The 27,027-nt window shown below is 67.3% G+C and overlaps 4 protein-coding genes across 4 annotated transcripts; 2 read left to right on the forward strand and 2 right to left on the reverse strand.

Moving 5' to 3' along the window:
• Positions 1–1,371: 1,371 nt before the first annotated feature.
• On the forward strand, positions 1,372–11,185 carry RAB13 (RAB13, member RAS oncogene family). The gene is made up of 8 exons (XM_067539279.1): positions 1,372–2,259; positions 6,925–6,985; positions 7,419–7,479; positions 7,878–7,955; positions 8,388–8,477; positions 8,737–8,802; positions 9,218–9,268; positions 9,990–11,185. Exons 1-8 carry the CDS (start codon positions 2,136–2,138, stop codon positions 10,062–10,064), a joined length of 606 nt encoding a protein of 201 aa, XP_067395380.1. The 5' UTR covers positions 1,372–2,135; the 3' UTR covers positions 10,065–11,185.
• On the forward strand, positions 11,082–13,758 carry JTB (jumping translocation breakpoint). Its single transcript, XM_067539278.1, has 5 exons — positions 11,082–11,608; positions 11,768–11,808; positions 12,456–12,541; positions 12,840–12,919; positions 13,264–13,758. The coding sequence occupies exons 1-5, from the start codon at positions 11,082–11,084 to the stop codon at positions 13,418–13,420; spliced, it is 891 nt and encodes a 296-aa protein (XP_067395379.1). The 3' UTR covers positions 13,421–13,758.
• A 2,085-nt stretch (positions 13,759–15,843) lies between these two features.
• Positions 15,844–18,010, reverse strand: LOC137147292 (cocaine- and amphetamine-regulated transcript protein-like). The gene is made up of 3 exons (XM_067539290.1): positions 17,767–18,010; positions 17,033–17,116; positions 15,844–16,309 (listed from the first exon to the last, which is right to left on the reverse strand). Exons 1-3 carry the CDS (start codon positions 17,902–17,904, stop codon positions 16,202–16,204), a joined length of 330 nt encoding a protein of 109 aa, XP_067395391.1. The 5' UTR covers positions 17,905–18,010; the 3' UTR covers positions 15,844–16,201.
• Positions 18,011–19,944: 1,934 nt separating this feature from the next.
• Positions 19,945–26,650, reverse strand: CREB3L4 (cAMP responsive element binding protein 3 like 4). Its single transcript, XM_067539324.1, has 10 exons — positions 26,571–26,650; positions 24,401–24,521; positions 23,615–23,861; positions 22,856–22,992; positions 22,382–22,474; positions 21,805–21,911; positions 21,466–21,534; positions 21,029–21,113; positions 20,516–20,612; positions 19,945–20,222 (listed from the first exon to the last, which is right to left on the reverse strand). The coding sequence occupies exons 1-10, from the start codon at positions 26,648–26,650 to the stop codon at positions 19,945–19,947; spliced, it is 1,314 nt and encodes a 437-aa protein (XP_067395425.1).
• Positions 26,651–27,027: the final 377 nt, after the last annotated feature.

A 27,027-nucleotide genomic window follows, 5' to 3' on the forward strand; every position in this document is an offset into this window, starting at 1 on the left:
GAGCAGTTGGGGGGGGCGGGGCCGCCATCTTGTGAAGGTCAGGCGCTTCAACGCAGCGCCCGAACTACCGGAAGCGCCGCCATGCTGCGAAGGTCATTGCCTTCAACCAGACCTAAGGTAGCCGGAAGTGGTGGCCATGTTAAGAGGGTCAGTCTTTTCGCCGGGGGTGAGGAAGCGGGAAATGACGCCATCTTGAGAAGGTCCCCTGGGACTCATGCCCATGGGTTGAGCGAGGGCAGGATCAGCCCTCAGATCCCTCCCCCCGGCCCTGTGCTGCTGAGGGGCCCCAGGGGCTCGTGTGATATTGCGGGTGCCCTGCTGCCAGGAGGACGCGGCGCGTCGAGGCTCAGCTGCATCTCCACACTGGACAATGGTATTTGAGAGCCGCGGCATCACGTGGCCCCCGGGGCCCGGCGTCCCAGCACCGGGCGGAGGGGGGGTGTCCCCTCAGTCATTTCTTGGCCTCCATTCCTCTGACCCCAGGAGAGCTGTTACCTCCCGTCAGCACCCTTGCTTCATACCGTGCTCCTGCTGCTCCTGCGTCAGGCCCAGCCCTGTCCATGGGCAGCTACTAAACAGCTGTGCTGTCCGGCCCTCGGGGAGGCCGAAGCCCTCACAGCGCATCTAGGTGCTAAGAGGCTTTGGGATCCTCCCATCTGAAAGGCCCTAAAGCGCCGGAGTTGTATTGCCAACGCCGACAGGGCAGCGGTTAGCGCGGACTCCCCGGGAGTCACTCCTGAGTCCAGGGCGCTTCCACCTTTGTGACGTCTGCTGACAACACAGCGCAAGGCGAGTTTGTGAGAGAACTCTAGCGAGGACCCCTAACCCCAGCTCTCTAATCACCGTCAGCCGTGCATTTCCACAGGGCTCACCCGCAGCGGTGCTACGCTGCTTTTGCAGGCATGTGACGCAGGCCTCACATATCGCTTTCTTGCTCCCCCTGGAACCTGGCCTTCCTCCTCCATGAGGCTTACAAGCAAGCGGGACCATCCTGACTTCAGCAGAGGGAAGAGCAGCAGGCCGAGAGCAAGACCTCCTGGTTTGGTCACTGGAGCGCAGAGTACAAGAACCCATGTGGGCAAGTTGCTCTTGTTTCACGCAGGCCTTTCTGCACATCCCAGTAGAAAAATTTGCCCTCTCTGGCACAGAGCCAGAGCCAGCGGCCCCATTTGCCAGCCCGGTCAAGGGAGGATCTTTCTGCTGACACAGAGAAAGGGATGAGCTGCCGGATTAGGATTTACGTGGTGTCAGCAACCCACAACTGTGACCCAGGGACCGTTGTGGAGCATGTCTGCAGCACAGAGCCCCAGCTCTGCCAGTGCCCCTCCTCCTGACACGCAGCCCCTCTGCTCCTTCACTCTGGGGCTCCCCACAACGCAGCCCTGAGTCGCGCCTCAGTCTGCACCCGCAGCCTGTCCCTGCTGCTCACCCAGGCGGGACTCGGCACCAACACAGAGGCCTGCTGAGGCCTCATCCCACTCCTGAGTCACGAGCGGCAGCACCTCGGGGTGCCCGGTTGCCAGCTGGAGAGCAGAGGTGCAGCCCAGCACCACGGTTCTGCTTAGGATGCTCCCAAATCCGGACAAGCCAGAAGAGGAAGTGAGGGAAGGAGACCAGCCCAGCAGCTAGCTGGCGTGGGAAGGGAACCGAGACACTCCCCTCCCCTGCTGCCGGCGGGTCCCACCCTGCTCAGAGTCGGCTGTTTGCACAAACCAGCTTCGTAAAACATTGTGAAAAGCCGCCCCCGCCAAGTCACGTTGCTTTGCAGGAATGCCAAAGAAAGCAGCCCGGCGGAGTTCGCGACAGCCCCGCTCCGCGCTCGGCCCCAGCGCGGCCGGTGCCCCCCACTCCCGCCCGCAGCCCCGGGGCCCGGCTGGGGGCTCTACGCAGCCCCGGGTCCCGGGCGTGAACCCCTCGCTGCCCGCGGCCCTTCTCCCTGCCCGAGCTGCCGCCCGGACCGAGCCGCGGGGCTCCCGGTCCCCAGCCAGGGGCAGGGCTCGCTCGGCTCCGCTCCGCCGCCTCCAGGCCGGGCGCAGGCGGGGGGAGGAGCCGGAGCCGCCCCTCGGCGCTTCCCGGCTGCGGGAAAGTTTTGCCCAGGACGGAGCCGGGCCCGAGCGGCCCGCAGCGGCCGGGCCATGGCCAAGTCCTACGACCACCTCTTCAAGCTGCTGCTGATCGGCGACAGCGGCGTGGGGAAAACCTGCCTCATCATCCGCTTCGCCGAGGACAACTTCACCAGCACCTACATCTCCACCATCGGTGAGTGCCCGCCCCCGGGACCCCCCCGCCGGGGACCCCCCTGGGGAACCCCCACACCACCGTCACCAGCACCTACATCTCCACCATCGGTGAGTGCCCGCCCCCCCAGGGACACCCCCCCGGGACATCCCCACACCACCGTCACCAGCACCCCCATCTCCACCATCGGTGAGTGACCCCCCTGGGGAACCCCCACACCACCGTCCCCCTGGGGAACCCCCACACCCCGTCACCAGGACATCCCCCATGGACACCCCCTGGGGAACCCCCACACCAACGTCACCAGCACCCCCATCTCCACCATCGGTGAGTGCCCGCCCCCGGGACCCCCCCGCCCCCCCTGGCACCCCCTCATCGGTGAGTGCCCGCCCCCGGGACCCCCCCGCCGGGGACCCCCCGGGGAACCCCCACACCAACGTCACCAGCACCCCCATCTCCACCATCGGTGAGTGCTCGGCCCCCGGGACCCCCCCAACACTCCCCTGGGGAACCCCCACACCACTGTCACCGGCACCCCCATCTCCACCATCAGTGAGTGCCCGGGACCCCCCCAACACCCCCCCCTCTGGGGACATCTCCCCCGGGGGGAACCTCCACCCCTCACCAGCACCCACATCTCCACCATCGGTGAGTGCCCCAGATCCCCCCTCCCCAGGGACCCCCAGATCTTTCCTCCCCCTGGGGATCCCCCCCAGACTCCTTTCCCTGGGGAACCCCTGCAGCCCCCCACAGCAAGTCACCAGCACACTCCCATCGGTGAGTACGTGGGAACCCCCACCCATCCTTCAGCAAACCCCTAGACCTACGAGCTCTCCACAGCATCAGCTTCCCCGTCAGCTGTATTAGGAGAGTCTCAGGGCTGGGGGGCACCGTCGCCCCAGGGGCTGCATGTGCCTGCTCTGCCGGGAGGAGCTGGCCGTGGAGGTGATAGGTCTGGGGAGCCCCTCTCCCTGGCAACCAGCCCCAAACAATCCCTCTGTCGCCCCAGACTGGATCAGCAGCTGTATTATCCTGTCCTTCCACCGTCTCCCTTCCCTGGCACCCTGCTCCATCCCTTTGTCCTGTGTCTTCATGTCCTCACCACCCCACTGCCCAGCCCCAGATGCACTCTGCCGAGCTGTGTGCAACAGGACTGGGTGTGCAGGGAAACATGACCCTCGCCTTCGGCCTGGGGTGCCGACAAGTGTATGGACAGACGCACGGACGTGGGTCTGTCACACACGGCCCCGTGCAGACAGATCCACGGGCCCGGAGACTCGCACAGCCCGTGTTCTCGGGTGGCAGGCACTGTTCCTAGGTAGATTGTGGCTTCTTTATGGAGCAGCAAAATCCATTTCCTGTTGTCACTGCTTTAAAGTCACGTTTTCCGCTGGAGTTAAGAACTCACTCCTGCCTGTAGGCCGGGGCCGGGAGCCTGAGGGTGCCGCCCCCTCTGCAGTGGGCCCCGGGATACGCTGGTTAGTGGGCTGGGTGTATTCTGAGCGGGCCCTGTGGTGCTGGGTGCTGCAGACAGAGTGTGAGCCTGCCCTGCCCGGGGAGCCCACAGTCTGAGCAGATCAGTGGGTCCGCGTGGCAGGGGATTCGGGGTGTCTTACCAGAGGGCCCCAGCCCGACAAGTGGGGTTGACGTCTTGTTCCCCAAGACCCTGTACTCCCACGTTGGCAGATTTATTCCCTGCAAATCCACTGACAAGCGTGAAGTGTCTGGGTCCTGCCGATGGGGCCAGGCGGCAACAGGCCAGAGAGCACTCGGTCCTCGGGTCTAGCTCCAGCCTGCAGCCCCTGTCCCTCTGTCTGTCCGTCTGGCTAGTGTCTGTCCTGGCCCAGGCAACTCAGGGTACAGAACCACAGGGGATGGGCAGACGAGCCCAGAGGAGGGGGCCGGGGGGGGGTTGGCCTGGCAGCTTGCCCCCTCCCTGGGCATTAAAAAGCCTCGGTGCTTGGTCAGAGCTGAGAGACCTGGGATGGGTCAGTGGCGGGGGGGATTGATGCCCCCACCCCGTATTGCTCACGGGCGTCCCGTTCACTAGTGTCCTGCCCCTGCACCACTGAGCACAGGCATGTGCTTGCGTGTGCGCTGCCTGACACGGCGCCCCATGGCTCAGGCATGTGTGTGTGTGTGCACATGCGTGTGCCCCCGTGGAGGGTGCTGCCCTGCACCCCGCTCCGTGGCCCGGCGGCTCAGCTCACTGTGCAGGGAATCAGTCTGCGGTTCCCTTTTGCACCAAGCGTGGACGGCTTGTTCCTCCCCCGTGGGTCAGATGTGGAGGGGATGGGGCAGGCTGGGGTGCTGGCTCCATCCCACATGCAGGGTGCAGAGGCCCAGGCTCTGGGTAAGCCCCTCGGCCGGCGTGGCCCCTCTGCACCTAGTGATGAGCGTGGGGCGCCGGAGCTGGCTCCTGGGCTCAGGGCAGGATGCCTGGATTCTCTGCCGCGTGAGCCGCAGAGCCACCTCGAACGCGTCCGCCCCACCGCCCGGTGCCCGGAGCCCCCGGGGACACCGTCCCTGGCATCTCCATCAGACCCCAGCGCCTTTCACCCCTGGCCCTTGTGCCCTGGGCCCGCTCTGAGCCACCGAGGGGGCAGATCGTTCGTGACCCTCTGGATGTGGGGGGCTGCTGGAGGCTGGGGGGCCCCTCCCCAGGCGGGGGCGCTGCCACTGAGAAGGACAGACGATTTCCTGGGCCTCGGGCAGCGCGCCAGCCCAGCCATGCTGAGAGCTGTAAAACGGCACATGGCAGCGCCTGAGCCCTGCGCATCCGTGTGACTCACACGCAGACGCCTGCTCTGCCGGCAGGGAGCCCCCCGGGGAGAGGCTTTACTGCACCTCGCCCCAGTGCCTGGGCCGCCCCTTTTCGGGGAGCCGTGTCCGGGGGCGCCCCGCGGGTTGGGGGGATGCGCCTCCCCCCGAGGTCTCCATTCCCAGCCCCACTTCGCAGCCTCTTGTCCCGCTGGTTATAAGCCGTGTCCTGACACGGGGCCAGGTCTGCTCCCAACTGTGCAGGCTGGGCCGGCTGAGCAGCTGCCAGCTCCCTGCGTGGGCGGGGGCGGCCCAGATGGGGCTGCGCTCCCCCAGCTCTGACCTGGAGCTGCAGCCGGGCCTCTGGGCTGCTCGGATTCTGCCTCCTGGCATCGAGCCGCGAGGCCTGCCAGGGGGGCAGCCGGCTTGGGGTGCAGGCGCTTCCCATGGGGGCTGCAGGAACAAAGCCAAACCCTTTGCCCCCGCCCGGCTGTAGGCGTCCCCTGGTTGCTCTGTTTCCAGCTGCCAGGGCATCCCCGGCTCCATGAACCTCGCCCGGTACAGACCTTCCCTGGCCCCCCGTCACTATGGACCCAGGTCCGGATCCCCCCGCCCCCCGGATGGTGTAGATCAGCATCACTCCATGGAAGCAGCTGGAACCCATCTACGCCCGCTGTGGTTCTGGCCCCGTGTGTCTGGGCTCCCTGCTGCTGCCGCTGTCTGGGTGGGCAGGCTGGGCCCGGGGCCTGCTGCGGGGGCTGCTCTGCAGGCATCTGGTCTGTGGAGCCTGGGGGTGAATGCCAGGCCTGGCTGGGCACGGGGGCCTCCGTCCTGCTCCCTCCTGCTGCCCGCTCCAGGCAGGGCTGCCCGTCTCCCTTGGGAGAGCCTGGCCCCGGCCCAGCTCCGTGCCCCAGGACAGCTCCGGGAGACGGCCCCAAATGCCACTTGGTCCAGCTGCTGGAGCAGGGGTCTGGGCCTTTCCTGCATCGGGGCAGGGTGAGGGGGGCGGGGTTGTGTCTTTAATCCCCCACTGAGCCTAGATCTCTTTCCCCGTCTCCTAGGGGCTGCAGTCTGCCCCACAGCGCTGCGTGGGGGCGCCCCGGGGATGCCGTGCGCGGGTTCCAATGGGGTCGGCCCCTCCGCCCACCCTGCAGCGACCCTGGCACCACAGGCAGGGGCCCGGGGGCTTGTGCAGAGGCTCCGTCTGTCCCCCCCGCCCCCTCATGTGCAGCAGAGCAGACAATAGCCGGGGGCGGGGGGCCATGCTATGGCCCAGGAATCCTGCACCCTGCCTGAGCAGCTGCTGCGCGACATCCCCCCCATCCCCGCAGCGTGTTTGTTCCCCCCGCCCTGGCCCTGCCCCCCAGCCTGGCCCCTCCCCTGCCTTGGCATTCCCTCTTCTCATACCTGCATCTCACCTGCCCTAATCAGAGCTGGATGGACCCAGAGCCCTTGCTTTCCCGTGGGGGGGCTGGGAGCCAGGACTCCTGGGTTCTGTCCCCGGCTGTGGGAGGGGCGTGGGGTCAAGGGGGGGGCGCTGGGAGAGCTGGTTTCTCTGTTTGCGTCTGCCGCTGACTCAGTGGGTCACTTGCCCACCCGTGCCTGGCAGCGGGGTGCCCCCTCTGTCCCTCCTGGGGGCTCAGCAGCGGCAGGGGCAGGGGCCTGGGGGAGACCTGGTGTTTACTGTATGTGGGGAGACCTCCCTCCCCCCCCCAGGGCCTGGCCCCTGGTTGCTGTGCTGGGGGCAGGAGTGAATCCAGTCACCACAGGGGTCTCATTGCCACCCCCCAGCAGCCCTGAGGTTGGGCCTGGCTGCCTGGCCCCGGGGCGGGGAGAGGGCTGGGCCCCACTGCCCCCGCTCAGAGCTCCTGGCCCCCCACCATCGCTGTGCGGCTCTGTGACGGCACCATCCTGCCTGTGTTCCAGGGATCGACTTCAAAATCCGGACGGTGGAAGTTGAGGGGAAAAAGATCAAGCTCCAGGTCTGGTGAGTGGGACCCCAGCTCCCACCTGCCCCCAGCTCCCTGGCCAGGCGCACCTGAGTGGAGGCAGGGGAGGGGGCGTGCGGGGCAATGGGGGGTCCTGACGTGGCTCAGGGGCTGGGAAGGGGGATAAGGAGCCTGCCCGCGCTGTGCTGCTGGTTCAGGCCCAGGATGGCGGCTGTTCCCTGCTGCAGGTGTGGTGTGGAAGCAGCATGCTGGCTACAGTCTGCCCCCGCCCCATGGAGCAGCAGCTGGCCCCGGGATCACCTGGGCAGGAGGGCCAAGGGCTCGGTGGGCCGTGAAGGCAGAAACGGGGTCCCTCAGGGCAGGGCAGAGGCCCCAGAAATCCCCCCTGCCTGTGGATCCCAGGGCAGCCCTGGGGGTTATAGACTCTGCTGACCCGATGACCCTCTTCCCCCCGCCCCCCGTCTCTTGCAGGGACACGGCAGGACAAGAGAGATTTAAAACCATCACGACGGCTTATTACCGAGGAGCCATGGTACAGCGCCTCCCCCCCGGGCCCAGCGTCAGTGGGGCAGGAGCTCCCCGCGGCGTCTTGCTGCCCTGTGGCCGAAGAGTGTCTCAGCAGCAAGCGAGGAGGGGCTGTGGGGGCTCAGAGAAGCCCATGGCCCCTCCCGAGGCGGTGCAGCTGGGGAGGGCATGCTTCATCTCCATGAGCCCCACAGGAGGGAGTGGGGCTAGGCAGGGGCTCTGGTGGGCCGTCCTGAGGAGAGGGGCCCTGGCCAGGCCCTGGGTGGGGCTCAGTCCAAGCTGCTCCATTAACCACTGGGGGGCTGGAGACCCACGCACTGCTGAGGGCCAGGCTAGCAGAGGCCCAGAGCCCCGAATCTTCTCCCCCCTCTGGGTCCGGCCCCTCTGAGCCAGCGTCTCTTCCAGGGAATCATCCTCGTGTACGACATCACAGACGAGAAATCCTTTGAGAACATCCAGAACTGGATGAAGAGCATCAAGGAGGTGGGGGGCTGGGAGGGAGGAGCAGGGGGGGGGGGCAGGGCCTGTTGGAGGGTCTGGGTCTGGAACGGGGTGGGGGGAGGTGGGTGCTAGACCTGAAGAGAGAAGCTGCCTTTGCAGTGGGGCGGGGGTGTGGCCTGGAGCCGGCGGTGGGGCTGGGGCTGGGGCAGCTACAGCTCAGGATGTTTGTCTGGTCACCACCCAGGCGAGGGGTCCTGTGGGGCCACAGGTTGCTCAGGGCTGGGGGTCAGAAGTGGGGGGCACCGGCAGAGCTGTGAACGTGGGGAATTCAGGACTGGAATCTGGGGGGCTGCCGGTTGGAGCTGTCAGGGAGGGGTGGGGGTACTCAATGGGGGGCTCACGGGTGGATGGCTGGCAGGGTTCAGGGCCCAGGGGTGCAGCAGGTGTTCCCCTCCCCCCATCTGCTCTCTCCAGAACGCGTCTGCGGGGGTGGAGCGCCTCCTGCTGGGGAACAAGTGTGACATGAGCAGCAAGCGCAAGGTGCAGCGGGAGCATGCGGAGAAGGTACGGGGGGGCTGGAGCCGAAGGGGGGCTCAGGCCGGCGCTATGAGTGGTTGCAGAGGGTGGCAGCCCCCAGCAGACGCTGAATGCAGCAGAGTCTCCAGGGGCCAGCAGACCCGGGCCACTCCCCATCTGGGGGGAGTCACTGAGGCCTTGGCTGTATCCCCCCAGGATGGAGAGGCAGCCATGCCGGCTCTGAGCCATTAGCTGGGGGGGCGTGTTCTAGGTGCCCGGCTCAAAGGGCCCCTTTCTGTCCTGGCAGCTGGCGAAGGAACACGGGATCCGGTTCTTTGAGACCAGCGCCAAGTCCAGTGTGAACGTGGAGGAGGTAAGTGGGACGGGCCCTGGCTCCCTGCCCCAGAGCAGCTCCCCGAGGCCCATGCTGCAGGAGTCTCGGGGTCCTGCCCTGCCATGCCACCAGCCCCCTCTGCACTGGGCAGAAGCAGCCCCCAGTCCTGCCCAAAAGGGGTGTTGCCAGGGGCTGGGAGTGGGGTGGGCCAGTGCCCGGGGGGGAGGAGAGGTCTCTCCCGGTCTCCGGGCTGGTGGGGGGGGACCCCCGGGCAGATTCCTGGCCTGTCCCCGGGATGAAAGGGGTGGGGGAGCTCAGATTCATCCCCAGACCCTTGCTTCCCACTGCTAAATGTTCCCTCCCCCAACCAGTAACAGCCCCCACCCCAGTGTCCCCAACTGGCCGGCTGGGCTGGGCGCGCTGGGAAGCCCCTAACCTGCTCCTCTCCCCTCAGGCCTTCAACACCCTGGCCCGGGACATCCTGCTGAAATCCACCAAGAAACCGGTGAGCATGCAGGGTCCCCGGCCAGCCCAGCCAGGGCAAGGGAGTCCCCCAACATGCACAGCGACCCGCACAGCCCGACCCCCTCCTGGCAGGAGGTGTTGAGATGGGGGCAGAAAAGCAGCATGAATCTGCCTTTCCCCGGGAATGATCTTGCTTTTCTCCAGGACCATCCCTGCTGAAGGGTCCCAGTACAGGGATCGCTTGGCCTGGTGCTGAGATGCAGCCCCCTCTGGGGTGGGACAGGAGGGCTGCGTATACGGGGAGCCCTCGCCCAGCACTGAGATGCAGCCCCCTCTGGGGTGGGGCGCGGGGGCTGGTTAACCATCACGCTGCAATGCTACACAGAAGGCTGGGCCAGGAAGCTGGTGAGGCTACAGTGTCTCAGGGCTGATGGGAACTGGTTCCCCACATGGGAACGGGGCCAGGACAGTCATTTGGGATCATTAATAACCACTAGTGGCAAAGCCTTGCACCCAACCGCTCTCCCAGCAGCGCAGTGCCCCCACCACCGTCCGGGCATTGGCTCAGTCACTTTGCTCATAGGGTGCCCACCCTAGCAGCCCTCCTAGCCCCACCCGGGGGCACATGGACCAGCACTGACAGAGGAGAGCGCCCCTCACTGACTCCCTGCCGGTACTGCCCCTGCATGGCCGGAGAGCCCAGCGCCGAGGTGAGGGGCTGCGGGGCCGCCCAACCGTGTCCGTTTCTCTCTCTCTTTCAGGGTCAAAGCCCCAAAGGGCACGTGGACTTGAAAGGGTCCTCAAAGAAAAGCAGCAGTAAATGCTCCATGGTCTAGCGGCCGCCATGCCCCAGGAGCAAACCACGGTGCCAGCCGCCCAGGCGCCACACCGGAGCGCACAGTGCCACTGCGCCAACCTCCTTTCCTCTCTGCCACTCGCCGGTTCCTCTGCGCCAGCGCAGGCTGCAGCTCCCCTGGGCTGGGCAGTTCCCAGCACACCTGCGCCCTGGCGTGGGGGGCTGGGCTCTGGGGCTGGTGTCTCGGAGGGGCCATGTCCAGAGCCCGAGCACGTGTGTGCAGAGAAAGGAGGTGCGCTAGGGCCGCAGGCTGGTTTGGGGGGAGGAGCAGCGGGGGAGGGGGAAGTGAAGGAAGAGGAGCTGGGAAGGGGAGTTGCAGATAGGAAGGGAGGGGGAGGGCAGCGATGAAGGGGCAGACAGGGCCGTGCTGCAGCCAGGGTGCAGGGTTCAGCCGCTTGTTGCTCCCAGTGGGGCCTTGATTCAGCGCTGGGAAGCCGGGATCCCCTCTCCCAAACCAGCCTGCGGGTCCCCCCGGGCCAGGCAAAGACAGTACATAGGACTCGCTGCTCCATTGCTCATAGGAATGACTGTCCGAAAACCCGGTGCCCCCGAGCCCAGCGTGGGGCCTGGGGCCTGCTCCCAGGGGCCGGCAGAGCCCCGCATGCCTCCGGCGCGATTTAATTGACGAAATAAAGCCCCAGCTTGTGCCTTTGCTCTGGGCTCCCGCGTGTGTTTTGGCAGCTGTGCGTGCTGGCGGCGCTGGGAGCAGGGCGGGGCGGCCGGAGGGCATGAGGCTGCCCTGCCGAGGGCGTCGAACGCTCCCTGGAGTCGGCCAGCAGCCCTGCTCCTCGCCCCAACGAACCTGAGTGGGCCAATTTCACAACCCCCCGGCTGTGCTCTGCAGCTCCTGCCTTTCACTGGCCCGGCCGCGGCTGCGGGACGAGAAGAGCCTTCGAGCACCAGAACCGCCCGCCCGTCTTTCCGGCTGCGCCTGCCCGTGGGGCTGGGGCCTGGCTGCGCTCCCGGCGCCCGTGGGGCTCCCCCCGGAACGCAGGCCATGGTGCTGCTGCCCCTCACCGGCCGGGGGGGCGCCAGCCCTGCCCCACCACGGCCCGGCCCCCCCAGCTGCTGTCGCCCCAGTGCGCTGGCAGGGGCCCCGGAGATGCCCTGGCTGAGGACCCCCGCCCCGGGCAGCGTCTCCCCAGACCGGGAGCCCTGTGCTGGGGGTGGGGGGAGGGGCAGGCCGGCCCAGGGGTGGAGCCAGCCTGCGGGGGAGGGGCCCGAGCCTTTTTGCAGGGCAGAGAGCCACGGCGGGGGCGGGGCTACCCCATGGGCCACGCCCCTTACAGGTCCCGCGGCCTCCGCCCTTCCCGTCGTGCCCCGCGCCGCCGACGCCACTCTGGCCCCGCCTCTCGCTGCCCCCGGAAGTCCCCCGCCCCCGCACATGACGCACGGCGCGGCCGGGCCAAGATGGCGGCGCCGCGCGCAGCGAGCGGAAGCGGTGGGTGAGCGCGAGGCCGGGCCCGTCGCCATGGGGACGCCCGCCCTGCTCGCCGCGCTCAGCGCCCTGGCCTGGGGCCTCAGGTGAGCCCGCCCCGCCCCCCCCGCCACAGGGGGGCCCCCCCCCCAGAGACCCCCCGCCCCTCCCCCCGGGCGGAGCCGCCCCTGGCAGGGGGGTTCGTGGGGCGGGAGCCTGGTGCCAAGCCCCCCCCCCCCGCGCTAACCGTGTGACTTGCTTTGCAGGCCGGCCGCGGGGACGGCGCCCAGCGGGGCCCAGCGCTCAGGTGGGTGCCCGGCCGCTGGTCTGGTGGGGTGGGGGCGGGGCGCTGCCCGGGTGCCCGGCGCTGCAGGCTCCGGTTCTCGGGCAGCGGCAGGCGCTGGCCCGGCCCGCGTCCTTGTCCGGCCAGCAGCACGGCTCTGCCCGGGGCCAGCCTCCGCCTGGCGGGGTCGTGAGGCCCCCCGGGCTCCTAACGCGAGTCCTCGGCCCGTGGGGTTTATCCCGGCGGGAGCGGCCCGGCCGGTTCGGAGAATCGCTCCCGAGCTCGCTGGTGCCCCCCCCCCGACCCCCGAGGGACGTTCCCCCAGGCGGGGCCCTGGGGGCAGAGCCAGGCGCTCCGGGTTGCCTCCCCCTCCCCCGTGCCCAGACCAGCCGCCAGCCTGTGCTGTGAGCGCCTCTGGTGACATCGGGGTACGGGGGGCGGAGTATCAAAGACCCTGCTCCGGGGGTCCCCGACCCGGCGTGCGCTCCGCCAGGGCCCGGTCCCCGTCACTCACTCAGGGGGACACTGCCCCGTTTTGACAGTACAATCTTCCCTCGGCCTGGCTGGCTGCTGCCTCCTCTCCGAAGCGTTCCTGCTCCCCCGGGCCTGGCCTGGCAGCTCCGAGCCGGGGGAGGCTGGGCTGGGCTCTGAACCTCTCCCCTCCCTTTCAGTGAGCCCGGGGGTGGCCACGCAGTGCTGGCGAGTGGAAGACTTTGTGGTTACTCAGGAATGTGTCCAGTGCATGGCCTTCCAAGCGGTGAGTGTGGGGAGGAGCTGCCCTGCAGCCGGTGGCGGGGAGCTGGGGCTCGCTGTCCAGGGCTGTTAGTTACCCCCGCGCTCTCGGCTCTTGCTTTGGGAGTGCTGAGTGGGGATGCCAGGCTGGCTTCTCCCTGTGCCCGACCCAATCTGGCTGAAGGTGCAGAGCAGAGCCCCCTCGGAGCAGGATGAGAGGAACCAGGTGTCCTGCCCGGTAGAGCAGCAACCCTCGGGGTTGGGGGGAGAATGGGGTATTCTGCCCCACAGAGCGTGTGAACATGGGTTTGCTTTGATTGCAGAAGACGATACCGGAGTGCAGCACAACTGGCTTCATCGAGCAAGTTAACTGCGTCACGTCCAAGAAGGAGGAGTACAAGAGGTAAGCCAAGCCCCTGGGACCCCACAGGTCAGATCAGGCAGCACATGGGATGGCCAGGGTTCGCTGGGACAGAGCCTGGGGAGATCCCTGGGGCTCCTGCGTGTGTCTGCTTCACGCTGTGTGCAGAGCACATGAGCTCTCGGGGGGTAGCGCAGCCAGGGCAGTGTTACTGGGAGTCCCAAGAGTGCACCTGGCATGGCTATAATGGGCAGCTCCCAGCATCTGCTGGCCAAGCCATGCACGCTGGGACCTGCTTCTCTGCTGACGTCGGTGCCTGGCCCCACGGCGCTCCTGCCCCTCGGCTCCCATCCCAGCCCTGTATCGACTCTCTCCTCTCTCTGCAGCTGCCGCTCAGCAGTGACGGAAGCGCACAGCTTCTGGAAGTTCGAGGGGGCCATGGTTTGTGTTGCTGTGGTCTTTGGCCTGCTGGTCATGTGCCGCCAGAGGGCGCTGGACAGGAAAGCCCTGGAGAAAGTTCGCAAGCAGATTGAGTCCATTTAACATCTATCGACCTCCTAGCAGCCCAGGTGCTGCCCAGCTCCTGTGCAAGAAAACTGGGGTCCCTGGGCGTGAATGCTAATCCTCGTTCCCCTCCAAGGAGCTGGAGAAAACAGACCTGCTGTGTCCTGGCAGAGTGCCCTCTCTGGCCGCTTGGGAGCGCTGTCTTGCCAATTCAGAGCCACTCCGAATGCTGAAAGCTGCTCTCCTGCTCAGACGTGCTGTGAAACCAGATGTGCGGGTCTCCAGGCGCTGGGGATTCCCCTCTGTCCATCTCCCCTGCCTTGGGGTGGGCCAGGATCCCAACCCTCCGTAGCTCCCCCTGTCCTGCCTCAGTGCACATAGGAGCTGCCAGTCACAAAGGAGTCCCAGTGGGATGTGGGGTGTGCGCCCCGCTGCAGCTGCCACTTCAGGTCCCTCAGAATTAACCCAGCGTCCAGCCCTCCTCTTCAAGCAGGTTCTGAGCCCACCTGTGCCCTGCTGAGCTGGTGCTTCCCAGCCAGCCCGGAGCAGTAAGGCAGGGACGTTGCTTTCACGTGAGCCCCGGGCTGGGGCAGCCCTAGTGTGGTTTGTGCGGGAGTGGAGCGTGACCCTGCCTGGCCGGAGAGCAGCTAGGGCAGAGCAGTCGTTCAGCAAGGGAGGGGCGCAAAGGCTGTAGAGGAGGAGCGCCATTTGCAGCGGCTCCTCCGTTCCCTTGTCAAGTGTCGTCCTGGGCGGCTGGCTGGTCTGCTCAGGGAATCATGCCAACTCTCTCCCTGCCCCTGCCGGCATCCTTGCCACGACCTCAGAGCAGCGGGACAGCCCCACACTTGCTGCCCTGTGCTGGTGCGGTGCTTTGTCTAGGGGAGGCCAATCTGTCCCTTTGCAAGAGGGGCTCGTGGGGCCCTGTGTGACCAGCCCCGGGCAGTTGCAGCATGGGCTGGAGAGAACAGGGGCTAGGCCTGGCTGGGGCAGTGATGAAGCCAGAGGAATCATGGCAAGCTAGGCACAAAGTCCAGGGCTGTGGGTCAGGCTGGAGGGGCCCAGGATGGGAATAGCAGGGGGGCCGGGGCACGGCCGTGCTGGGTCCTGGCCCTGGAATATCAGGCTTGCAGCTGCGCTGGCAGGCTCTGTGGGAAGCTGGCCCAGCCAGTTTGCACTTCTCAGAGCAGCCCTTTGGCTCTGCTTTTGCAAGTGCTAGGAAACCCCCTGGGAGATGTGGGGACAGGTTCCACCCACTGGTGACCTGCAGGGGGTGGGGGAGCTGCTCCCCATGGGCTGGCTGTGGGGGCTGCACGGATCCCTGGGGTAGGAAACTGGGCTGGACATTGTCTTTGTGTGGGGCTGCCCTGCCCCGGGAGCTGGGGGCCTGGAGCAACAGCGTGGGGCAGAGATTTCCCTGGGGGCTGGCCGTGCCCCATGGGCTCGCCTGTCTCGTCCTCAGGGTTAGACTCAGTGCCCTGCTCTGACCTTCTGCCCAGTGACCCTGCCGTAGTCCCGGGGCTGTGATTAGCTGCTGAGCCGGAGCCTGACGAGGGATGGGCTGCGGGCTTGGGGGTGAGGGAGGAGACGTCTCTGGGGCTGGTGATGGGCTCTGAGTTCAGGGGCCCGTCCTGGCTGTGGGCCCCTGTGTGAAACGAATGGAGGTGGCCTGGCCTGGCAGCTTGTCGCTGTTGTCACTAATTACCCCCCTGCAGGTGGGTCCCTCCAGCGCGGGCTGGGGCTGGGGAGGGTGGGTCTGGAGAGTGATTTTAAAAGCCCCTCCCATGAGCTGGCCTGTCCCCAGGGTGTGGGTGTGGGTGTGGAGCGGTGCAGCGCGCCCAACCTCCCCATTCACAGCCGCAGGGAGGGTGAGAGGGCGGCGAACGGGGGAGTTGGGAAGGCTCCCAGTGCCCTGGTGCTGAGGGATGTTCCTGTGGCACTGCTCCCAGTGCGCCTGTCCTCCCACACACCCAGCTGCTCCCCCCTTCTCGCTGGGGTAGGTCCAGGGAGCTGCTCCATAGCACCCTCGCAGCGCCCCCAGGGAGACAGGAGAGCAGCCCCCGGTGCGGCTGGTGTCGGTGTGAGGGGCCCAGCCCTGCAGAGCTGCTGCTCCCTGTAAGGGCAGAGTCTCTGCTCCCAGCTCCCTCCCAGCTGTTAGCTGCAGCCCTGCATTCCTGGGCCCTTAGTGCTGAATTGCCCCAGTGCTCTGCTGCGGTGAGTGAAGCGTGGGGCACGGCTGGGGTCCTTTCCCCAGCACCACTTGGCGGGTGTCCTGGCACCAGCGTCGCGCTGGGATCACGGGCAGGTTCTCATCCAGGTGGCCTGGCAGCTGGTGAATCTGCCTGTCTGCTCGCCTTGAAACCCAGTCCCCGCCACTCTGCGTGTGCTGTGCGCTGTGACCGGCCTGCGAGGAAGAGGCTGCACATGGATGCGTTGGCTTAGCTCTGACAGTCGGGGTTTATTTTTTTAAAGGCTTTTACAAAACTGCCTGGAACCAGCAATGTCATTAAAACCCGTTCAGTGCGCTGCTTGGTTTTCATTTTAGGATCAAGACAGGCCAGTGAGCGGCTCGGGGCGGGTTGGCGGGCGGAGGGGAAAGGGTGCTGGGCTGCAGCCTCCAGGCAGTGGAAAAGCAAGAACACAAAACGTTTCCCCATCTGCTGGGTGAAGTGCTGGGAGATTGGGGGGGGGGTGCTGTTCATATCTGGTTTAAAGGGGCTTGAGGGCAGCACGACGTGAAGTGGCATAAGAAATGGCGCGGTGCAGGCTGGGCGGGCGGAGGCGCGAGGGCTGCGTGGCGGCTGGGTCCCTCGCAGCAGCGTCCTACAAGCACTTGAGGAGGAAGGCGTTGCAGCTGGCTCCACGGGGGCAGTCACACAGCCTGCCGATCCGGGCGCCCTTCTTCACGGCACACACCGCGCCGATGGAGCACTGTGGGGACAGGGGAGGCGGTGCTGGATGCTGGGGATGTGCTACACGGGCGGCACTTCCCCTGCCATTGCGGGCCGTTGGGCCCCTGCCAATCTCTCCTGGCAGCAGGGTCTCGGCGGTGGGCAGGCCAAGCCACCCTGTGGGGCCTGCAGTTAGCTGGGCTCTGGCTGCCCACGTGGGGGCTGGGCCCAATCCCAGCATTGGCATCTGTAGCTAATCGCCAAAAGCAACAGGCTCCAGGTCCTGGGGCCCCCAGGCCCCGTGGCCAGGCTAGAACCAGCCGGGCAGACGCTGGGCCTGGGCGGTGAGTGGGTCACTCAATACATGGCCCTGTTCTGTCCAGTCCCTCTGCAGCGCCCGGCTGCTGGCCAAGCTGGGCCATTGCTCTGCCCCCACGTGGCTGTTCCTGGCTTTGCCGTGATGGGACGGCAAAACCCCCGTAACGCTAATGGCTCCAAAATGCTCCTGACTGGGCTGGGGCTCCCCACACACCCGCCCTAGATGGCTAAAGAAAACCCTGGGCATGGAGCGTGGCCAGTCACCGAGCGCCAGGGACCTCAGCAGAGCGGCGCAGGGTCCCGCCAGCCGGGGAGCTGCCCCCGGCCTCCACCTTGAAGAAGGGCTAGCAGCAAACTGCACTGGCGGGAGCTGCTGGGCGCCAGTTACCCCCACCGAGCCTTCAGCTCCCACATCCGAGAGGGCCGGCTCAGCCCCAGATGGTACCTTGGGGACTTGGTTGTATTTTTTCTCCCAGGTGGAAATCCTCTTGCTCTGCAGTTTCTCCAGCACGTCCTGCAGCTCGTCCAGCTGGGCGTGGCGTGGGACATGGAGAAGGGGAAAGGTGAGCGCGGCGCCCGGCAGCGGCTGCTCTGCCCAGGGAGCTGGGGCGTTAGGGCTTGTTTCCCTGCCCCTTGCGTGGCCCAGGCGCTCTGACCAAGGGCGCCTGGCTTCACCGCTTTGAAACACTCAGCCGTGGGGGTAGGGGGACAGAAAAATGCCTGCTGGGTGCTGCAGTGCCAGTGCACAGCCTCTCGCCCCATGCTCCCCTTCGCAGCAGACGGGCCGACCCGGGGGTTCGCAGCCAGCCGCCCGGCTGTGACGCTGGCCAGCACCAGCTGCTTCAGAGGACAGTGCCAGGGCCCCGCAGTGCTGGGGTGAGCTGGGTCTCCTGCCCACTACAGGTTCCAGTCTCTCCCCAGCCCTGAATGCTTCTAGCGGGAGACTCCTTTCCCCAGAGGCCAGGCCACGCGGGGATCCAGCTCAGTGCAGGTACCCACCCAGCCAGCTTTGCATCGGGGCTGCCCTGCCCTTCTCCAGCCTGGAGGGCGCGAGAGCGTGGGGGGGTCACCAGGAGGAGCGGGTCTGCCTGCAAAGCCACGGGCAGCCAGGCCGGGCTGGGGAAAGGCCCTGGCCCGTGGGAGGCGCTGGGGGTGGCTCGGCAGGAGATGGAAACTCACCAGCTGTTTCTCGTGCGCCGGGTACGAGTGTTTCAGGGGAGTGTCCTGGGGTGGCCGGGCATCCACATCTGCCTCGTGGCGGGCCAGGAGCAGCAGGCAGAGCAGGAGCATGGCGGGGCTGAGGGCGGCTTGCTGCATGGCACGGGGGATCAGTGGCAGCTGTCCCTGGCACCGGCTGCCAAGCGAAGGAGCCTCGGAGCCCAGCAGAGACTGAAGTGGCAGCAGGGCCAGCCCACGCAGGGAGGTTTGACAGGCCGGGCGACGCGGCAGGGATTGGCACTGGGGGGCGCAGGGCTGAGCAGGATGACTGGAGGCAGCGTGGGGGGCCGAGGGGACGTTGATATTTATGGGCGGGGAATGAAATGGAAGCAGTCCTTGTCCGCCAGCTCCCCTGGGCACCAGCCCTGCAGTCCGTGTCCGTGTCACTGTCAGCGCCTGGCTGTCTGCCCATCCATCCAGCTAATCTCCGCGTCTGGGTCTCGAGCCCCCCGAGGGGCTCGTTGGGCAGAGCTCTGCGCCTGGGCCATGTGCATTCATCTAGCTAATCCCGGCATCTGTCTGTCTGTCTGTCTGAGCCTGGCTCCACGCAGCCCCTCCGTCCTTGACAGCGTGAGCTGGGGCCCGATCCCTGCGGCTGGAGCTGGCGAGCGCCCGACTGTTCAGCCCTCGAGTCGAGTGGCAGCGTTTGGGGGGCTCCGTCGGGACCCGGGGCTGAGCAGTGCCGGGCGGGAGCCGGCCTGGCGGGACCGATGGGCTGCTCCCGGAGCCCAGGACCCCAGCTGCTCTGTGTGCATTAGTCCCCCCTGCCCGCAGGCCTGGGGCCCAGGGGCCTGGCTGCTGCGGGGCTGGGGGCACTCAGAGAGGCAGACGGCTCCCTGGGCAGAGGAGGAGGAGGAGTGCTGCAGGAGGAAGCACTAACCCTGTAATTAAAGCCGAAATCCCGGGGCTGGGCCCTGGCCCTGTCAGCAGCGCTGGGCTGGGGCTCGGTCCCTGGGCCGGGCGCCAGCAGAGAAGGCTGCGCCCCCTGCCCGCCAGCTCCAGTGAAGAGGAAGCAGGGGGTCAGCAGTGTGCCGGGGGGGCCCCTGGGGAGCCTCTCCCCGGCAGTCAGTGTGGACCCCAGTGCCGATGGGGGTCAGTGCTGCAGGGAGGGGGGTGCCCCTCTGTGTGCCTCCCTGAGATAATGCTGGGGGACACTGCGATTTGTGGGCGTCCCTGTTCCAGCGTGTTCACCCTGGCCCCCCTCAGGTCTCCCCTTGTCGCGTCGATTGGATCTGTTGCTTTTCGTCCCTTCCTGTCCTGATCCGTCGTCTCTCTGTGTGGATGTCAAACAGCTGCCGAGTCCCACCCCAGAGGTAGCTGCATTTCGGGGCTGGGTGAAGCGACCCAGGTGTTTCCGCAGAGACCGTGGGGTGCTTTGGGACCCTTGTAGTGATGCGTGTTCATTCTCTCCGCCCCAAGCTGCCTCCCCGCCCCCCCGGACCAAATCCGAGCCAGGTACAAACCAAAGACATTTTATTAAATAGAGACGCTCTGCATCCCGCCCCGTGCAAGAGACGCCACCCACCACTGGCCGGGCGCCTGCCACAGGAGGGGCTTCATAACCGAAAATAGCTTCCTTCCCCCCCCAGCACTACCTGCACCACGAACCCAGCTCCCTGCAGCGCGCGCGGGCCTGGGCTCAGCCCTGCCGGCCTCGCCCCTCCTGGCTGGGCACAGCGTCAAAGCTTTTGTTTAAAAATGGCCAGTTCTAGCCCCTTTGGGTCCCAAGCAAGCACCTCCCCCACCCCTGCCCGGCTCCGGCCAGCAGAGAACAGGAGCCCCCCTGCCTCTCGCTGGGGTGCAAGAGACGCTTCTGAGCCGGCTGGGCCCCGCTGGTTTGCATGGCTGCGGTTTAGCAGGAACAGCTGGGCAAACCAGGACTGTGGGTGGAGCGTGACTGCGGCTACTTATTCCTGCCCCCCTGGCCCCCTGCTCCCCCTGGGCTGGCCTGCGCCCGCGCTGCAGCCGGAGCTGGCTTCGAAGGCACCAGAGGGACCCAGCAGCAGCGGGCGGGAGCGTGTGGCGCGTTCCAGGGCCCGGGAGGGCTGGTGCTTTTGGCAGGTGACTCCGGCAGCCCAGAAATAGGGGCAGGTGGCTCGAGAAAGCTGCTCGCTGGCCACTTGGGTCCCGGCTGTGCCCTCACATCTCGTCGGCGTGGAGCGGCCTCACCCCATCCCTGCTGGCACCGGGCCCCTGCCCCTGGGCCAAAGCGGACGTATTTGTGCCCATCTTCCTGCTCCCAGAGCCCAGCGGGGTTGGGCCCCCATCTGCCGCTTCCGCTCCATCCTGCACCGCAACGTCGGGCCTCGGCTGCTCCCCCGGGGACTGCTCGGGCTCTGGGGCCGGTGGCTCCACGGTGCCGGGGGCTTCGGCCGGTTCTGAGAGCTCCCCCTGGTTCAGGATGTTCCTGGAGATCACTGTGGTGGGGGGGAAGGGCAGCGTTAGCGGCTGGCTGGCAGAGCAGAGGGCGGGGAGGGGGGGGGGGAGTGCGCCCCATGCCAGGGCTGGCAGGAGGAGGCTGTTTTGTTTGCGGCCCTGTCTCCCTTGGCGCAGAGCCGGGCCAGGCACTGGAAGTTCCTGGATCCACCCTGTGGGGAGGCAGATCTGGAGCTGGATGGGGAGGGTCAGGCCTGGGGTGGGGGTGGTTGGTTCTGACCCATCTCCGGCTCTGCTTCGTCTGCCCCAGCAGCCCCTGCCCCCACTCAGTTACCTCGGGAGGGCTGGTAGCCGCCCTGGCTGCCCCGAACCCCCCGGCGCAAGGGGCTGTACGTGGGGAAGATGATGAGTCCCAGGGAGAGGATCAGGATCTGCAGGAGGAAGGGAGAAGGTCAAAGTCCAGCCCTGTGATGGGGCGGGGGTGTGTGAGTGTGTCAGGGTGTGCATGTGCACAGCTGGGGGTGTCGGGGAGGTGGGCACAGCCCTAGGCTGTGGAGGAGCACATGGCGTGACTGACTGGTTGTGCATGGCTCTGTGGTTTGCGTGCGTGGTTTGCGTGTGCATGCATGTGGCGGGGGTGAGTGTGCACATGCTGGGGCGTATGGGGAGTGTGTGCGCGCAAACCTGCGGGGCATAGAGGGCGTCTGTAGTGGGGGTGTCTGCCCGGGGGTGTGCGCAGGCTGGTGTGTCTGTGTGGATGCCCCGGCGTCTCAGGAGTGGTGTGTGCCCGCGTGTGCCTGGAGCAGGCCCGTGCGTGGGGCCGTCCACGGCTGAGTTCAGCCCCTACCAGGATGCAGGTGCTGGTCTGCGCGGCCTTGTTCGACGTCTGCTTGATCAGCGCCTGCAGCTTCCGCAGCTGGCCCAGCAGGGACCTGTGGGGGGAGATGGCAGTGGAGGGGCCTGGCTCCTGGGGGGCTGGGCAGGAGCAGTGACCCCCAGCACCTAGAACCCAGAGGCCTTTAAGCCCCCATCGTGTCAGGAACCCGGCGGCACCAACCCGCCTCCAGTGACTGCCCCACCGCTCTGCTAAACCTACCACAGTCCTGGGAGTGGGACGCACAGGGCGGGGATGGGGGAGCTGGGAGCCCGGACTCCTGGGTCCTATCCTTGCTCTGGGAGGGGAGTGGGGTCTAGCGGTTAGAAGAGGGGGAGCTGGGAGCCCGGACTCCTGGGTTCTGTCCTGGCTCTGGGGGCAGTGGGACCTAGCGGTTGCATCGCACTCACACATTGTCTTTCTCCAGTTCCTGCACCTTCTTCTGCAGCTCCTGGTTCTGGGTTGAACATGCTGCCACGCTGCCGGGAGAAGAGGGCGGGGGGGTGAGGCCCTGCCAGCTGCCCTCGTAAAGCTCCCTGCCCCGGGGACACAGGCGCCTGGCTGTGGCCGGGCAGAAGGCTGCCCACGCTGGCCCAGGATCTGCCGGAGAAGGGGCAGCTCGGCAGCGGGTGAGGCTCCCAGTCTCTGGCTCTGAGCAGGGCAGGCAGTGCTCTCATGGCGCGTGCCCAGGGCAGCGGCACATGCGCGGGGGGGGAGGGACAGGCCAGCTGCGTGGCCCCCGCTCTCACCGGCTCTCCAGCCCGTCGATGTACTCCTTCTTCCGCCGCCGACTGTCCTGGGCCGACTGCTTGTTCCGGATCTTCCTCCGCACCTTCTTCAGGAGCCGCTCTTCGGCCTGGGGGCGGCAGGAGGCAGCTCAACGCGCTGCCAAGCGGGGCCGGCTCATGGGGCCCCGCGGTCCAGGGCCCCAGCTGCAGGGAGCTGGGCTGGGGGGCGAGTTCCTGTTCGTGTCCCTTGTCTTCCCTCTGACCCTCCCCGCCCCACGGCTGAAAAGCCGGGTCTCTGCGGCTGCAGCTCTGTGTGCCCAGGCCCTGCAGGGACGGGGGAGGCTGGGCGGCTGGAGTTGGGCCTGGCCCCTGCCTGCCCTGGGGCGGCTGCCCTAGTTTGGTGGGGCTGGTGAGTCATAAAAGCCGCTGGTGGCATGCAGGAGCCAGGACGGGCGCCCCCGGGGACACGCTGCCCTGCAAACTCGCACCAGCCGTCACCCTCTTCTGCTGGGCCTGCACGCAGGGGTAAGCTCATGTGCCCTTGTGCGCGCTCCTGGCACGCTGGGCTGCACGCTCAGGCGGGGGCTGGCGCCCGTACCTTGGTCAGGGGCAGGTTGCTGGGCAGGGACACGCCCTCTTGGGAGAGCAGCCGCTTCTCCTCCTCCGTCAGGAACAGATCCGGGAACTGCAGCTGCTGGAGAGAACCGTCTTCTGCAGGGCACGGCTGGTGTCCTCCGACCCGGCCCCCGGCCCCCGGCCCCCAGGGGCTTCCTCAGGGCCAGGGAGGGGCACGACTCTCTGCCCAGGTGGGACCCAGCACGATGGAGGGGGCTGGAGGAACAGGGAGGGGGCCTTGGTCCCGGGGGGGCAGCTGCTGCGCTATAGGGATTGTGGGGCTGGGTGTGGGCTGCCCCGCACAGGGCGGGAAGGGATCTGCCCCCCCCAAGGGTGGAGGCCAGGAACTGGGGGTTTGCCACTTTCTCACACACCAAATTCCCTGCCCGTGGGCGCCGGGGGAAGGGAGCCAGCCCAGCATGTTTGGGGGGGGGGGGGGCACCTGGGTCAGACTTACCAGCACCACAGCTGTCTGCATCGCCCCAGTGCCCCCTGCCATGGGCACCGAGCCAGGCCTGGCCGCGGCGGCCGGGGGCACAGCTGGCAGCTCGTTCATGATGCAGGCGTCAGGGACCAGGAATGGCGGCGGCCAGTCTGGGGCCAGAGATTGGGGGGGGGGGGGTGAGGAATGAGGCAGGGGGTACTGCTCCCCTGGGGGCAGAGATACCCGCCTCCCCCGCCCCCGTCTGCCCTGCAGGGGAAAGGCGGGCAGGATTGCCCTGGAGCAGCCCCCCACTTTGGAAGGGAGGTGGGGAAGAGGCCCCCCCCTCCACTGGCTGAGTATTCCCGGGCACAGGGGCTTGGATGCTGCCCTACCCGCCCCCCCAGCTGTGACAGGGGAGGCACCCCTGGGCCCTGCGGCAGGCAGGGCTAAACTGCTGATTATTGTTACTGGGATGAGGGGACAAAACTCGCCCAATGCCCAGGGGGTGCCCGGGCTCTGCCCGCTCCAGGCCCCCTGGGTGACTTGTGGGGGCTGCGTGGCCTGAAGTGCAGCAGATTGCAGCCAGCTGCGCTCCCGTGGGGGGGGGCTCGGTGGATGGGGGCCCCAGGAGCCGAGGTCAGCACGCCCCGCGCTGGCGACACGGCTCCAGGTGACCCGTTGCAGGCGGCGGGAGGACAAGGGGCACCCGTGGGGCCGTGCGGAGGAGCTGGCCCGAGCCCAGCCCTGGCGTCTCCACGGCCGTGAGCCCTGCCCCAGAGCCAGCCGCCCGGCCCCGCTCACCCAGCTGGATGGAGACGACCTTGCTGTGCAGGGGCTCGCTGCCCAGGGCGCCGGCGGCGCAGGGGCCCTCGCGGAAGGCGGTGGGGGCCCCCTCGCCGGGCTGGGGGCTCTCCGAGCAGGGCGCCTCCGAGATGCCGCTGTCGCTGGCCGGGGAGGCCCGCGGGCTGCCCGCGCTGAAGACCTCGTTGGGGTTGATGAGCAGCTTGAGGAAGTCGTCGGGGTCGCCGTCGTTCAGCCCCTGCAGCGGGCAGAGGGGACGTGCCTGAGCCGGGGCCGCGCAGCTGGCCCGGTGCTGCGGGCTGGGCTGGGCTGTGGCCAGGGAGCCCCCAGCTGGTGCTGGGATTGCTGCCTGGCAGAGGGAACAAAGCCAGCTCCTGCCTGTGTGCTCGTGGGGCATTGCCGCCATCCCCAGGGCCAGCCCACTCCCCGGCCTGGCAGCTAGGGAGAGGGACTCTCCTTCGGCCCGGCCTGTGCCGTGTGGCTGCAGGCGCTTGAACAGCTGCTGGGTCCCTCCCCAGAGGTGGCTGCATTCAGGGCTGGCTGAAAGGGATTCCCAAGGGAGGGATGAGAGCAGCATTACACCTGCCCCGAGGAAGCTGGCAGGACTCTGTGGGGCTAAGGCAGTGGGGCAGGGACCAGGGAAGCACAGGCCCAGTTCCTGTGGGGCAAACACTTGTGCTGTGGGGCAAACAGGAGGTGCCCTGCAGTTACCTGGGGAGCCCCCCAGGCTTGTTCTGCCCGTCCCCACCCCCACTCCGCATTCAGCCCCCGACTCACGCTGCCCCCGCTGCCCGCCCAGGCCGAGCCGGCAAACGGGTGATCCGGGCTGGGGAACACACTGCACGGGAGCGGCTCCTCCCGCTCGAAGAGCACATCCAGGAGCTCGGGGCTGTCCATCCTCACAGACAGACAGACAGACAGAGAGCACATCAGACAGCATCACTGCCCACCCACCCCCCTGCTCCTCAGAGCAACCGGGGAGCCACCCTCCCCACCCTGGAGCTTGGCACGTAGATGGCCGGGCCGGGCCGGAGTTCCCCCACGCGCCCTTTGGCCGAGCTGCTGCGGGAACTGGGGTGAGTGGGGGCCCCTTGTGGCCCTTTGCCATGCCCAGGGGATCTAGGGATGCCGAGGCTGGCGTCGGGGCTGAACGGACAAATCCTGCCCGGCCCCTAGCGCTGCACAGCCAGGCCGGGGCGAGCCGGTCGGCAAACAACGGTGCGAGGTGCCAGGGCCGGGCACCGCGGTTCAGGGCCGTCAGGGAGGCCTGGCTCGGTGCCTCCGTGCGTGTCGCCTGCCCTGACGAGGCGTGAGCGGGGCAACGACAGCTGACGCCGCGCCCGTGTGTGAGCACGCAGCATACACACACCACACGGCTGCACACGCAGACGCCACACCGCAGGCGTGCCGCCGCACGGCGTGAACATGCATGCAGACATGCAGACGCACGCACTCACTCACACACACACACACGCTCGCTCACAACGCATGCACACACACGCACTCAGGCATACACCTGCGCGTGCACTCACTCTCACAGCACACGCGTACGCACACACACGCTCGCTCTCACACACCTGTGGGAAACACTTTGGCTGGTTTCTAAAGTGCCGGCAGCGCAGCTGGGTCCCAGGCCCTGCCCCGTGGGTGCCTGGCACAGTCAGTCCCGTGTTCCTCGGCGACAGTCTGTGTTTCTAGCACACCCTGCTCATTGCGAGCCGGGTGCGGGCTGAGGGGGCCGGCTGGCACCGTGCCCCTTGTGCCCCCAGGGCTGGGCCCAGCAATTAGCCGCACAACGTACCTTGCTGTGGTGCAGGGTGCAGGCTGTTACCCAAACATGCTGGGGCTGGCACCTCACAGTGAAGCCTTTTGCTTCAGACCAGGATCTCCGGCATCCTGGACAGCCCAGCCCAGGCCCACGCCTGGCCTTAAAAGGGCCAAGGGCGCCTTGGCACTGCCGTGCACACGGCTGCGGCGGGAGGCTCAGGACCTGGCTGTTGCATGCAAAGGGCTGGTTTCCTCTGCAAAGGACCTGGGGACACCGGGCCCAGCGACACGGGTCTGCCGTACCTAGGACTGCACCAGGCTTACGCCTGTGGGGGGGTTAAGAGGGGGAGCTCTGCAAAGAGGGGGGCAGGGATTGTTGTGGGGACAGGCCGGGGGGTATTGGCCTCCAGCACCCTCTCTGGCAAACTGAGGCACTTCAGGACTGCCATTTGGTGGCCCGTGGTCTGCTGGCACCCACCATCCCTTGGCATTTCTCCCCCGCCCCGGCAGGCTGGCGCAGCACCAGCAATCTGGGCTGGTTCCACCGTCCTGCGTGTCTGCGTGAGCGATCGTTACAGCCCCGGGCCAGCGCCAGCCGGGGCATGTGAACCAGGGGCCGTGCCGACGCCTCCTGGTGCCCAGCCAGGCTGATGTCAGCGGCGGCTATGCAGTGGCACCAGCCGGCCGGGGGCAGCCCCAGTGGGAGTTTGGGCTCAATAGAGACGGAAGAAAAACCACGTAAGGGCTCAGGCTTTGGGCTGACTTTCTCCGGGGCGATAGTGTTCACACGCCTGCTACAATCCAGCAACAGCCCAGGCCGGGCTCCCCTCGGGCCCAGGGGCCTTTGGGCTCCATTTACAAACTGCATTGGCTTCAGTGGTGGCGCAAAGTGCTGGACTGGCGAGCGGGTTAGACACCAGCCGGGAGCGTGGGGCTGGCTGGCTGTGTGTGTAGATTCGTTAACTAAGTGGGGTGTGTGTGGGGATGGACAGACAGACAGAGCAGACAGACGGGTGCGTGTGGGGATAGATAGATGGTGGGTGAGGCTGGACAGACAGACAGCGCAGACAGGCGGTGGGGTGGGGGGGGGGGGGATAGATCGGATTAGCTGATTAGCGATGAGGCAGAGGTGACGGCCCCAACGTCCGCTGCTGGTCAGCCGAGCCGCAGGGCAGCTCACAGCCGTCTCTGGGCCGCGCCCGGCACGCGGCCGGCGCCGTTCGCACCTGCTGAGCTCCCAGTGCCGGGCACGGCAGGCATCGCCCTTTTAAACAGCTCCAGGGCGGGTGGAGGAGGTTGGACGTTGACCCCCCCCTCCCAGGTGGGGCTGCAGGCCGCTGTGCAGCCAGTCTGACAGAAGGTGCTTTGTCCCGGGCAGCCCGGCTGGGGGCAGGAGGCAGCTGGGCTTGGCACGATCCTGCCAAGGGCCTGATCCTGCTCTCCACCGGGCGGGTGTAAAGCAGGAGGGAACTCACGGGAGCCCGTGGGGAAAGGGCTGTCAGAGTCAGAGCCGGGGTTCCAGCCCGTCTGCCCAGGCCCTGCTGCCCTTCCCACAGCCCTGGCTACAAGCCGGCTCTGCGGCGCACCCCGCAGCGGGGCGACTTTCACAGACTGCCCCGCTCCCCCCGAGCAGCCCT

The sequence above is a fragment of the Emydura macquarii genome, unplaced genomic scaffold (assembly GCF_026122565.2).
Source record: "Emydura macquarii macquarii isolate MOO-44397 ecotype Brisbane River unplaced genomic scaffold, CSIRO-AGI_Emac_v2 contig_527, whole genome shotgun sequence".
Taxonomy (NCBI): Eukaryota; Metazoa; Chordata; order Testudines; family Chelidae; genus Emydura; species Emydura macquarii.

Bases quoted from the DNA above. Each gene is read 5' to 3' on its own strand.
- RAB13 (XM_067539279.1), top strand. From the start codon at position 2,136: ATGGCCAAGTCCTACGACCACCTCTTCAAGCTGCTGCTGATCGGCGAC. The intron at 2,260-6,924 runs GTGAGTGCCCGC...CCTGTGTTCCAG, and splicing joins CACCTACATCTCCACCATCG to GGATCGACTTCAAAATCCGG. The intron at 7,480-7,877 runs GTACAGCGCCTC...CGTCTCTTCCAG, and splicing joins CTTATTACCGAGGAGCCATG to GGAATCATCCTCGTGTACGA.
- JTB (XM_067539278.1), top strand. From the start codon at position 11,082: ATGGTGCTGCTGCCCCTCACCGGCCGGGGGGGCGCCAGCCCTGCCCCA. The intron at 12,542-12,839 runs GTGAGTGTGGGG...CTTTGATTGCAG, and splicing joins AGTGCATGGCCTTCCAAGCG to AAGACGATACCGGAGTGCAG. The intron at 12,920-13,263 runs GTAAGCCAAGCC...CTCTCTCTGCAG, and splicing joins AAGAAGGAGGAGTACAAGAG to CTGCCGCTCAGCAGTGACGG.
- LOC137147292 (XM_067539290.1), bottom strand. From the start codon at position 17,904: ATGCAGCAAGCCGCCCTCAGCCCCGCCATGCTCCTGCTCTGCCTGCTG. The intron at 17,117-17,766 runs GTGAGTTTCCAT...CGCCACGCCCAG, and splicing joins CGGCGCACGAGAAACAGCTG to CTGGACGAGCTGCAGGACGT. The intron at 16,310-17,032 runs GTACCATCTGGG...CTGTCCCCACAG, and splicing joins AATACAACCAAGTCCCCAAG to TGCTCCATCGGCGCGGTGTG.
- CREB3L4 (XM_067539324.1), bottom strand. From the start codon at position 26,650: ATGCCTGCCGTGCCCGGCACTGGGAGCTCAGCAGGTGCGAACGGCGCC. The intron at 24,522-26,570 runs GTGAGCTGCCCT...TCTGTCTGTGAG, and splicing joins GGCGCGGCCCAGAGACGGCT to GATGGACAGCCCCGAGCTCC. The intron at 20,223-20,515 runs GTAACTGAGTGG...CCCCCACCACAG, and splicing joins CGGCTACCAGCCCTCCCGAG to TGATCTCCAGGAACATCCTG.